The 13,160-nt window shown below is 47.2% G+C and overlaps 1 protein-coding gene across 5 annotated transcripts in view; it reads right to left on the bottom strand.

Annotated features, from left to right (window-relative positions):
• RNF180 (ring finger protein 180) overlaps window positions 1-13,160 on the bottom strand; it is a 139,857-nt gene that overhangs the window by 110,676 nt on the left and 16,021 nt on the right. For 4 of the 5 annotated variants that reach the window (XM_073344047.1, XM_073344045.1, XM_073344048.1 and 1 more), the window contains one exon: window positions 6,697-6,792. The exons of the other annotated variant lie outside the window; for it this stretch is intronic. In XM_073344047.1, the coding sequence (XP_073200148.1) occupies window positions 6,697-6,792 (96 nt within the window). The remainder of the gene's footprint in view (window positions 1-6,696; window positions 6,793-13,160) is intronic. 5 annotated transcript variants of the gene reach the window in all.

Below are 13,160 nucleotides of genomic sequence, written 5' to 3'. Positions count from 1 at the left end.
CTGTCGGACACCACGGCGAACAATTGCGTCAACTTGCAGAATGGCTTGGTTCTTTCCATGCAGAAGCGAACATCCTCCTGACAACTAGGGAATGCAGCCTATGCAGCCCCTCCTCCGACTTATGCGGCTTTGGAAAAAAGACAGGTAAGAAAATGTCCTGGCTTCTATGAAACTGAGAGACCACCTTGGGCAGGAAAGCCAGGTATGGCCTCAGCTGGACTGTGTCTTTGTAAAAGACCATATAAGGCAGTTCCGAGGTGAATGCCCCAATCTGAGAGTCCCAGAGGGCAGATGTTACTGCAATCAGGAACGCGACCTTCCAGAGGGACGGGGAGGGGGGCGAGAGGAGGGTCGGCTACAAATTGCAGGGTGTAACCCAACGGTCCAAGGTTAGCCGAGACCAGGCCGATCAGAAGGGAAGGGGCGGTCAAAGGAAAGAGAGGGAGGGTGGATCCAGTGAAGTGACTGGGGCGTCATCCTTGAGCGCACCCTCAAAATGACTGCATCTGGCCTTCCCAGTTTCTAAGAGGGTCAGGCTGAGCAGATGAGCAGGAAGATGATGGGTGTCACCGCGTAGACCCCTTGCCTCTGCCTTTGTCCTTTCTCCTGTAGGAACCCAATCGGGGAGTTCCCCAGGACCTAGACTGTGGGGGTGGAGGAGGCAGAGGACGGAATGGCTTCCTGGCCTGCTGAGGAATGTGAAGGCCCAAGGAGCAGAGGGAGGCATGGGAGTCTTTAAGGACATGGAGCCTTGAGTCCATGAGCTTGGAGAAAAGCTCCGTCCCCTCAAGTGGGAGGTCCTGAATAGTGGCCTGCATCTCCTGGGACAACCCAAAGGACTGCAACCAGGAGCTGCACCTCATGGCCACCACGGAGGTGACCACCCTGGCCACGGAGCCAGTAGCATCCCAGGCCATTTGGAGGGCTCCCGCCCGCTGTGCCCTTGTCCACCAAAGCAGCAAACTCCTGGGCTCGATCTTGTGGGAGGGCCCCTTTGAACTTGTTAAAGGAGTCCCACAGGTTAAAACTGTATCTGCCTAACAAGGCCTGGTGGTTAGATACCCTGAACTGCAGGCTGAACGTTGAATAAATCTGACATATAAATCAAGTCTCTTGACATCTTTGTTCTTTGATGTACCACTAACATGGCCCTGCCTGTCCCTTTCGTTCACAGCGGACATGACCAGTGACACCACTGGAGAGTACATGTAGAAGTATTCGAACTCTTTTGCAGGGACCTAATACTTCTTTTCCGTCTTCTTAGATGTCAGCGGAATGGAAGAGAGGGTTTGCCACAGTGATTTGGCCATTTTAAGGATCCCTGGGTGGACACGCAGCGCAACCTGGGCCAGCGTGGAGGAGGATATAATGTTAAAGAGGTCGTCAGACTCCTACGCGACCTCCTCAATCTGTAGGTTCAAGTTAGCAGGCATCCTTTGAAGGAGGGCCCAGTGCCACTTGAAGTCATCGGGGGGACTGCCCGTTTGGGAGGGACCTGCCACCGCAAGGTCCAAGGATGACGACTGCACCATCTGTGGAGGAGCAGGTTCCCCCTCCCTCTCCGAAGCAGCCAGGAGGGCTGGTGGGAACACAGGACTGGCATTACTGGCACGCCCCACGGCTACCAATATGGCCATTGAGCAGGCCACTGTTCCTGCTGCCATGTTGTCACTGCAGGTGACGCACTGGTCTCACGAGTCGGTGGCCAATCACCTCTTCTTGACAAGGAGCTGAACTCCCAGTCCATCTCGGACCACTGCCCTTCCAGCAACCAGGGCAGAGTCATCGAGGCCTGAGTCTGCTGATTGACTCTGGTCTGCAACCAGCAAGGTGAGGGTGAGGAATGACACCTGCCTGATGAATGGTACAGGGGAAGGGGACCAGTGCCGTCACAAGGAGCGGCCCCACCCAGGCAGGGACCAACATTTGGGAGGCCGTCTGGGCAAAGGTGACCTGGGCAACAGCGATCTCTGATGGGAAGCTTGCCAGTACCAATGGTACGGGGACCGGCGCAACCTGCTGCCAGTGGTGCACTCTGCACTGATGCCAAAGTTCTCGGCATGGTGTCCGAGTGGGAGTGCTGCACTGCAGGATGAAGCTCAACCTCCAGGAGGAGGGCCTTCAAGTGGATATCCCACTCCTTTTGGGTTATAGGTCGAAAGTTTTTACAGATTCGACACTTGTCTTTTCTATGGGATTCCCCCAAACACTTCAAGCAGCTGTCATGGGGGGCACTGATAGGCATCGGCCTGCTGCATGGCGAGCATGGTTTGAAGACGGGAAAGCGGGGCATGTCTCGTTCTGGGACGAAGTCCCAGCCGGGACTCTAACTACCAACTAACCTAACTCTTAACTTAATGGCTAACTAAGTACCTACAAAGTATATACAAAGAAGATAACAAAGGCTGTAAAGAACCGCTAATGCTCTTGCGATCTGCAACACAGGGAGCTCCAACCAACCATCACAGGCAGTAAGAAGGAACTGAGAGAGGGTAGGGTCAGTGGCACCTAATATACCAATGCATGAGTGCAGCACTCAAAGGGGTGATACCAGTCAGCTCTGTGTTTTTGGGGAACCAGGGCGCAGTTTCTAGCCTGTCGGACTCATGAAAGACACACACCCCCGACCAGTCTCTTCTTGAACCAAAATCGATCAGAGAAAAGGCTTGCAGAGAGCAGTGAAGAGCGTTGGGAGACACACCTAGACCCCTCCTGACAAGGGTGACAAGATTAAGACATCTCCATTAGCATGCAGAATAGAAAACAGAGACAACTCCCCTAGCCTCATCTGCGTGAAAGATGGGACAGGGAGACCTCTCAATTTGCATACAGAATGGAGAACAGAGAACCGCACTGAACTCTGGGATCAGAAAAACAGGGAAGCATGGCATCATGGGAATCTCTGCTCCAGATGTTAATGAACCTATGCCTGCACACACGGAGCTCAGCAATTATCAGATCAATTCTAGTAATAAATCCTTGATTGATATCCAAAATACTGAAGCAGCCTAGTTGTATTGTGAGCTCCCTGGAAGAAAGCACCACCCACAGCCAAGAGTGATCAGTTCCTATTGTCTAGCCTAAAGAAAACCCTTAAGTCATCAGTTTACCTATAAACAAATCTAGTGTTCTCCCTTGAACCATTGTATTTGCTCTACAAAAATCCCTACTTACCTTCCAGTTCGTGGTCTGATGCTTAGATTCAAACTATGCATCAGTTCCACTGAGAGTCCATCTTCTCCTGACTGATTGTGCTGGGGGCTCTGCCTGTCTCCAGCACTCAGGACCCTGAGCTACCACCATCATCTGGGAACCCCGACCAGTTCAAGCCTCGTGGAGTGGCTGAGATCCCTCTCTTTCTCTCTCTCTGTTTTCCTTTCTACCTCAGGTATTAACCTTTAATAATGTATGGTACGTTGGTTTAGCCCTCCTTGTGTAGTTATCACTATTATTCAATAAATAACTTTTATGGTTAAGCTGGTTGCTTCTCTCTCTCTGAACTTTACTCTTTTGTGTTTTTAGCTTCCCGCATTTTCTCTGCAGCAATGCTTCTTTTACCTAAGCTAAAGATGCCTGTAGCGCCCAAAAATACTGTGGGGTTTGCTCATCAAGTGGGTTACTACCAGTACAATTGTAACATGAAAACGGAATACGGACGTGTTAAACCTGTGGCACATAAGAGTTGGGGCAGCTGAAAGTGCTGCTCAGCCCAGCCTATTGAGACCAGGGGCACATAAGAGTGACAGCTTGCTTAACCCAGCCCATTGCGTACAAGGACATATGAGGGGATCAGCTTAAGAGTGCTGATTGCCCAGTCCGCTCAGACGTGTGTATGTGTGCGCGCACGCCCACACACACACACACACAGTTCCAGGGCTGGAGGAACCCAGTCCTGGGAAACCTAGGTCCTGTAGGATTGCTCCATTGGGCAGAGACTTGCAGAAGGAAAGAGTAGAGCTCCATATGAACACACAAGTGGCATAAGCAGTACATTAACAGAATTACAGACCCCCGAGAAGAGTAACCCTAATAAATGAGCATACCCCAAAGTAACATCTGGTAACAGGGGTGCCACAGCCAACTCTACTGATCCCGCTAAGACAAAAGTCTCTGACAACTGTGCATGTGGCATGCACACACCTAGAATGGAATCAACATAAGCAAGCACTTGAAGAAGAACTAAAGGTTCCAACCCCGTTGATTAATCTTGTGAGTGTCAGTATGATGCCACATGATGGAATTATTGATTTTTCCGTCTACTTTTTTTAAAACCTAGGAGATTACAAACACAAAAACCTGTTAAAAGATCATCATTAAGGTTACAAAGTCAAACACTCAAAATTAGGAAATGACTGTGCAACCTTAATTTGTTCCCCTTATGCACATATATTATGAAACACTCTTTAATTACATGATCACATACTATTGTTTTCATAAGACCCATGTCTCATTCAGTGCAATAGACTGGACGGTACTCACTTAATAAGTACCTATTTAATATTTTGTTTCCTCCTCATTGTTCAATGTGTGGCCTCATTGCCTTATTTGTTGAACACTATCCAAACCCTGCTCTGAAGACAGAATTATTAATTTCCTCATAGGTTTCCTTATACTGTGCAACACTACGGTATCAGAATGCTTCACGAACTTTAATGAATTTATTGTCATAACACCTTTGTGAGATGAGAGGTTATTGCCCCATTTCACAGATGGCGGACTCAGGCACACAGAGATTAAGGTCAAAAGTATCCACTAATTTTGGACGCTCAATTTGAGACATGTATGGCCTGATTTTTCAGAGTACTTAGCATGATACAGTACTTCATATGTTCAAAGCACAGCTCCTATTGAGCCCAACTGCAGCTGTGAGTGCTCAGCACTTCTGCAAATCAGACCAAGAGTCTCAAGTCAGGCATCCAGAAAATGAGGAAACAGTGGCCACCTGTGAAAAGTTTGGTTTAAGTGACTTACCTAATATCACATAGGAACTCTGTGGCAGAGACAGGGATAGAATGCAATTCAACTACCTTAACCATGAGACCCGCCCTTCTCTTCCTGCAATCCCTTGCCTCATTCACTACATTCAGACTTTTGCAACAAATGAGGCAGGGGTCCTCCAGCCACTAATCTCCTTCACTTCACAATCCAGATTCATCCCCAGAACAAGTCTATCCTCTGCACTGAATGAGTCAGGGTCTTGTGGAAAAGAATAGAGTGTGATCATGTAATTAAGGACTCTTTCATAACAAAGGGGGCCAAATTAAAATTGCACAGGCAACCTTAATTCTCATATTTCCTAACTTCTGAGTGTTTGACTTTGCACCTTTAATTTTCTTTTAATGTAGTTTTGTGTGTGTAATATCAAACACTCTTAGCTGTTTATGACAAAGTGCTAAAATCCAATAAAATTCTCCCCAAAATGAAGGAAGCTATCAATACTGATGGAGTCCCAAAATCAGATAGGATAATCAGAAAAAGAAAACCATAGGCCAATATCACTGCTTATAATTATCTATTAAATAAATTCCACAATATTAGCTACTAAACTCAAAGTAGTAACTCAAAGAGGATACCCCGGATGAAGTAATCTCTTGATAAAAGTTGTCAGAGATTATTTCTAGACGATATATGAACAGTTAAAGACTCAGAAGAGCCAAAGACTATCTTTTCACTAGATTTATAAAAGGCTTTAGATTAGCAGGAATGGATCTATTTTCTATTTGCTATTCACTCCCCAATACAGACATCAGGGCAAGATTTTAAAAAAATCAAAATCTCTCCTAAAACCCCATGCTAGAGTTTTCACAAATTATATCTATCCCTCTTCAATCCCGTTCTGTGGACGAATGCCACTCCTTTGTTAACAGCAGGATTAGAACTACTAGCCACAGTAATCAATCCCAACAAAAAACTAAAGGGCCACATGATTAGCTGATGTAAATTGGCATAGCTCTCTTTAAATAAATGGAGCTGCTCTGCTTTATAATTGTGGATGATCAGGCCCAAGGTAAATAAATTCATATATAGCAGTCTAGGAACACAAGATTCTGTTTCTATATATTAGTATATATGCAAATAAATAAACACAATAATAAATGCCATACATCAATGGCACCTTAATACGACGGCTCTCAACCTTTCCAGACTGCTGTACCCCTCTGAGGAGTCTGATTTGTCTTGCGTACCCCCAAGTTTCACCTCACCTAAAAATTACTTGCTTACAAAATCAGACATAAAAATGCAAAGAAGTGTCACAGCACATTACTACTGAAAAATTGCTTATTTTCTCATTTTTATCATTTAATTATAAAATAAATCAATTGGAATATAAATATTGTACTTCCATTTCAGTGTATAGTATATAGAGCAGGATAAACAAGTCATTGTCTGTATGAAATTTTAGTTTGTACTAACATTGCTAGTGCATTTTATGTAGCCTGTTGTAAAACTAGGCAAATAACTAGATGAGTTGATTACCCTGGAAGACCTCTCCATACCCCCAGGAGTACATGTATCCCTGGTTGAGAACCACTGCCTTAATGCACGTTATTGACTCAAGAACCAGCCCCCTTATACAAGATACCAGAAGTATATCCATCTGATACATCAGAAATGCTGCCCTGACTAATGCCTGCTGCCCCTCTTTATTCTCCAAATAAAATATCAAATGCTATGTTTATAAATCCAGGAACCTACCTTTTCTATTGCACATTTTACCCAGTCTGGAAGAGCTTCCAAGTTTATGTGCCATATATTGCAAGTATATTGAGAAGCAGCTGAATAATGTGATTTCTGTTAAATAAAGACACATTATATTGTTAATCAACATTCACCTATGTATTTGTTTCTTAGAATAGAGCTTTTAGAATCAAATACAAAGGAAATTATTAGAAAATTAGGTACGGGAGATAATAACTGTTTAAAAAAATAAAGCACTTCATGGCCCGATTAATTTAGTTACTAACAAACTGCTAACTCCATAGATCCTGGTGCACCCACTGAACTTGTAATCAGGTAACTGCTTTAAGTAACAGTGTGCTTCTGGTTCTGCAGACAGTAGACAGATTCTCTGACACGTATTCCTTCGTACCATAGAGAAAATATAAATAGCTAGTTTTGCCTTTTTTTGATCTGGCAGAACAATGTTTGACCTTGTCTACACTACAACCAAGCATATTAGGACACTAATTTTAAAAATAGTTTCTCTGCCAGGGCAACTTCTGTCTTATATATTTATATTTCTTTCTTTCTTTCTTTCTTTCTCTTTCGTCTGTTCCAGAATAGGCCACTGCATAATCTTAAAAGTAGTTTTAAAATTATTTTTCTAAAATGCTGGTTATTGTAGTATAGACCAAAGTATATTACTGTGTTACTATGGTAATAATGTGAACAACCAAAAAGAAGAAACAAAATTGTAATGAACAAGTGTTTGTAACTAAAAATATTTCCAGACAGCAACAGAGCCTCAAAACTGTTAAAGTTTTACTAATGCACTTTAAGTAATTATAATCATCCACCCACCTTTCATTCTGAAGTTGCTGGATATAGGACTAAGCCATTGCAGCATGTATAAGGTATGAAACTCAGCAGGACAGGTATAGTTCTACTGCACTGGAAATAGGGGAAGGGAGGAAGTACCACAAACATGGCAAATGGATTCCTTACAGTCAGATCCTCTGTCCATTAGTGGAGGAGCTCCGGAAACTACAAAAGTTGCTTTGCTAATGCACTGCTGACTGGAAAGAATAGATTCTGGCTTCTTCCTGAGGTCCACTGAGAAGATCTGCACAAAGCCAATTTACTCCAGTTTTGCACAAGAGTCAGGATGTCTATCTAAATGTTTATATCATGTTCATCAACTTGGTATCTGGTCTCAACATTTGTTCCTAAAGTTTCCACCTCTCCAAGTCTTCTTTACTTATTATTTAGCTGCCATTATGTGTTCCACCATGAGTTTGAAGTGAATGCTTTCTCTCAGGGTATGTCTACACTACGGAATAAAGTCGAATTTATAGAAGTCGTTTTTTTAGAAATCGGTTTTATATATTCGAGTGTGTGTGTCCCCACAGAAAATGCTCTAAGTGCATTAAGTGCATTAACTCGGAGGAGCGCTTCCACAGTACCGAGGCTAGAGTCGACTTCCGGAGCGTTGCACTGTGGGTAGCTATCCCACAGTTCCCGCAGTCTCCGTTGCCCATTGGAATTCTGGGTTGAGATCCCAATGCCTGATGGGGCTAAAACATTGTCGCGGGTGGTTCTGGGTACATATCGTCAGGCTCCCGTTCCCTCCCTCCCTCCGTGAAAGCAAGGGCAGACAATCATTTCGCGCCTTTTTTCCTGAGTTACCTGTGCAGACGCCATACCACGGCAAGCATGGAGCCCGCTCAGGTAACCGTCACCCTATGTCTCCTGGGTGCTGGCAGACACGGTACGGCATTGCTACACAGTAGCAGCAACCCCTTGCCTTGTGGCAGCAGACGGTACAGTACGACTGGTAGCCGTCATCGTCATGTCCGAGGTGCTCCTGGCCACGTCGGCTGGGAGCGCCTGGGCAGACATGGGCGCAGGGACTAAATTTGGAGTGACTTGACCAGGTCATTCTCTTTAGTCTTGCAGTCAGTCCTATTGAACCGTCTTATGGTGAGCGGGCAGGCGATACGGACTGCTAGCAGTCGTACTGTACCATCTTCTGCCGAGCAGCCATGAGATGTGGATGGCATGCAGTCCATCTGCACCATCTGCTGCCAGCCAAAGATGTAAAAGATAGATGGAGTGGATCAAAACAGGAAATAGACCAGATTTGTTTTGTACTCATTTGCTTCCCCCCCTCCCCTGTCTAGGGGACTCATTCTTCTAGGTCACACTGCAGTCACTCACAGAGAAGGTGCAGCGAGGTAAATCTAGCCATGTATCAATAAGAGGCCAGGCTAACCTCCTTGTTCCAATAAGAACGATAACTTAGGTGCACCATTTCTTATCGGAACCCTCCGTGAAGTCCTGCCTGAAATACTCCTTGATGTAAAGCCACCCCCTTTGTTGATTTTAGCTCCCTGAAGCCAGCCCTGTAAGCCGTGTCCTCAGTCGCCCCTCCTGGCGTCAGAGCAACGGCAAACAATCGGGCATCTGAGAGTGCTGTCCAGAGCAGTCACAATGGAGCACTCTGATAGGGCTAAAACATTGTCGCGGGTGGTTCTGGGTACGTATCGTCAGGCCCCCGTTCCTTCCCTCCCTCCGTGAAAGCAAGGGCAGACAATCATTTCGCGCCTTTTTTCCTGCGTTACCTGTGCAGACGCCATACCACGGCAAGCATGGAGCCCACTCAGGTAACCGTCACCCTATGTCTCCTGGGTGCTGGCAGACGCGGTACGGCTTTGCTGAGCAGTAGCAGCAACCCATTGCCTTCTGGCAGCAGACGGTGCAATACGACTGGTAGTCGTCCTCGTCGTGTCTGAGGTGCTCCTGGCCACGTCGGCTGGGAGCGCCTGGGCAGACATGGGCGCAGGGACTAAATTTGGAGTGACTTGACCAGGTCATTCTCTTTAGGCCTGCAGTCAGTCCTATTGAACCGTCTTATGGTGAGCGGGCAGGCGATACGGACTGCTAGCAGTCGTACTGTACCATCTTCTGCCAGGCAGGCAAGAGATGAGGATGGCTAGTAGTCGTATTGTACCATCTTCTGCCAGGCAGGCAAGAGATGAGGATGGCTAGCAGTCGTACTGTACCATCTTCTGCCAGGCAGGCAAGAGATGAGGATGGCTAGCAGTCGTACTGTACCATCTTCTGCCGAGCAGCCATGAGATGTGGATGGCATGCAGTCCTTCTGCACCGTCTGCTGCTAGCCAAAGATGTAAAAGATAGATGGAGTGGGTCAAAACAAGAAATAGACCAGATTTGTTTTCTACTCATTTGCCTCCTCCCCGTCTAGGGGACTCATTCCATAAGGTCACAATGCAGTCACTCACAGAGAAGGTGCAGCGAGGTAAATCTAGCCATGTATCAGTCAGAGGCCAGGCTAACCTCCTTGTTCCAATAAGAATGATAACTTAGGTGCACCATTTCTTATTGGAAGCCTCCGTGAAGTCCTGCCTGAAATACTCCTTGATGTATAGGCACCCCCTTTGTTGATTTTAGCTCCCTGAAGCCAACCCTGTAAGCCGTGTCATCAGTCGCCCCTCCCTCCGCCAGAGCAACGGCAGACAATCGTTCCGCGCCTTTTTTCTGTGCGGACGCCATACCAAGGCAAGCATGGAGGCCGCTCAGCTCACTTTGGCAATTAGGAGCACATTAAACACCACACGCATTATCCAGCAGTATATGCAGCACCAGAACCTGGCAAAGCGATACCGAGCGAGGAGGCGACGTCAGCGTGGTCACGTGAGTGATCAGGACATGGACACAGATTTCTCTGAAAGCATGGGCCCTGCCAATGCATGCATCATGGTGCTAATGGGGCAGGTTCATGCTGTGGAACGCCGATTCTGGGCTCGGGAAACAAGCACAGACTGGTGGGACCGCATAGTGTTGCAGGTCTGGGACGATTCCCAGTGGCTGCGAAACTTTCGCATGCGTAAGGGCAATTTCATGGAACTTTGTGACTTGCTTTCCCCTGCCCTGAGGCGCATGAATACCAAGATGAGAGCAGCCCTCACAGTTGAGAAGCGAGTGGCGATAGCCCTGTGGAAGCTTGCAATGCCAGACAGCTACCGGTCAGTTGGGAATCAATTTGGAGTGGGCAAATCTACTGTGGGGGCTGCTGTGATGCAAGTAGCCCACGCAATCAAAGATCTGCTGATATCAAGGGTAGTGACCCTGGGAAACGTGCAGGTCATACTGGATGGCTTTGCTGCAATGGGATTCCCTAACTGTGGTGGGGCTATAGACGGAACCCATATCCCTATCTTGGCACCGGAGCACCAAGCCGCCGAGTACATAAACCGCAAGGGGTACTTTTCGATAGTGCTGCAAGCTCTGGTGGATCACAAGGGACGTTTCACCAACATCAACGTGGGATGGCCGGGAAAGGTGCATGATGCTCGCATCTTCAGGAACTCTGGTCTGTTTCAAAAGCTGCAGGAAGGGACTTTATTCCCAGACCAGAAAATAACTGTTGGGGATGTTGAAATGCCTATATGTATCCTTGGGGACCCAGCCTACCCCTTAATGCCATGGCTCATGAAGCCGTACACAGGCAGCCTGGACAGTAGTCAGGAGCTGTTCAACTACAGGCTGAGCAAGTGCAGAATGGTGGTAGAATGTGCATTTGGACGTTTAAAGGCGCGCTGGAGCAGTTAACTGACTCGCTTAGACCTCAGGGAAACCAATATTCCCACTGTTATTACTGCTTGCTGTGTGCTCCACAATATCTGAGAGAGTAAGGGGGAGATGTTTATGGCGGGGTGGGAGGTTGAGGCAAATCGCCTGGCTGCTGGTTACGCGCAGCCAGACACCAGGGCGGTTAGAAGAGCACAGGAGGGCGCGGTACGCATCAGAGAAGCTTTGAAAACCAGTTTCATGACTGGCCAGGCTACGGTGTGAAAGTTCTGTTTGTTTCTCCTTGATGAAACCCCCCGCCCCTTGGTTCACTCTACTTCCCTGTAAGCTAACCACCCGCCCCTCCTCCCTTCAATCACCGCTTGCAGAGGCAATAAAGTCATTGTTGCTTCACATTCATGCATTCTTTATTCATTCATCACACAAATAGGGGGATGACTACCAAGGTAGCCCAGGAGGGGTGGTGGAGGAGGGAAGGAAAATGCCACACAGCACTTTAAGCACAGCACTTTAAAAGTTTACAACTTTAAAATTTATTGAATGACAGCCTTCTTTTTTTTGGGCAATCCTCTGTGGTGGAGTGGCTGGTTGGCCGGAGGCCCCCCCACCGCGTTCTTGGGCGTCTGGGTGTGGAGGCTATGGAACTTGGGGAGGAGAGCGGTTGGTTACAGAGGGGCTGCAGTGGCAGTCTGTGCTCCAGCTGCCTTTGCTGCAGCTCAACCATACACTGGAGCATACTGGTTTGGTCCTGCAGCAGCCTCAGCATTGAATCCTGCCTCCTCTTATCACGCTGCCGCCACATTTGAGCTTCAGCTCTGTCTTCAGCCCGCCACTTACTCTCTTCAGCCCGCCACTTACTCTCTTCAGCCCGCCACCTCTCCTCCCGGTCATTTTGTGCTTTCCTGCACTCTGACATTATTTGCCTCCACGCATTCGTCTGTGCTCTGTCAGTGTGGGAGGACAGCATGAGCTCGGAGAACATTTCATCGCGAGTGCGGTTTTTTTTCTTTCTAAGCTTCACTAGCCTCTGGGAAGGAGAAGATCCTGTGATCATTGAAACACATGCAGCTGGTGGAGAAAAAAAAAGGGACAGCGGTATTTAAAAAGACACATTTTATAAAACAGTGGCTACACTCTTTCAGGGTAAACCTTACCCTGTTAACATTACATACATAGCACATGTGCTTTCGTTACAAGGTCGCATTTTGCCTCCTCCCACCGCGTGACTACCCCCTCAACCTTCCCCCCTCCCTGTGGCTAACAGCGGGGAACATTTCTGTTTAGCCACAGGCAAACAGCCCAGCAGGAATGGGCTCCTTTGAGTGTCCCCTGAAGAAAAGCACTCTATTTCAACCAGGTGACCATGAATTATATCTCACTCTCCTGAGGATAACACAGAAAGATAAAGAACGGATGTTGTTTGAATGCCAGCAAACATACACTGCAATGCTTTGTTCTACAATGATTCCTGAGTACGTGTTACTGGCCTGGAGTGGTAAAGTGTCCTACCATGAAGGACGCAATAAGGCTGCTCTCCTCAGAAACCTTTTTGCAAAGGCTTTAGGACTACATCTAGGAGAACCGCAAATGCCAGGGCAAAGTAATCCTTTCACATGCTTGCTTTTAAACCATGTATAGTATTTTAAAAGGTACACTCACCAGAGGTCCCTTCTCCGCCTGCTGGGTCCAGGAGGCAGCCTTGGGTGGGTTCGGGGGGTACTGGCTCCAGGTCTAGGGTGAGAAACAGTTCCTGGCTGTCGGGAAAACCGGTTTCTCCGCTTGCTTGCTGTGAGCTATCTACAACCTCCTCCTCCTCCTCTTCTTCGTCCCCAAAACCTGCTTCCGTATTGCCTCCATCTCCATTGAAGGAGTCAAACAACACGGCTGGG

Source organism: Lepidochelys kempii, chromosome 5 (genome assembly GCF_965140265.1).
Source record: "Lepidochelys kempii isolate rLepKem1 chromosome 5, rLepKem1.hap2, whole genome shotgun sequence".
Classification (NCBI taxonomy): Eukaryota; Metazoa; Chordata; order Testudines; family Cheloniidae; genus Lepidochelys; species Lepidochelys kempii.
The sequence above is the reverse complement of the archived record's forward strand: the minus strand, read 5'-3'. Positions and strand labels throughout refer to the sequence as shown.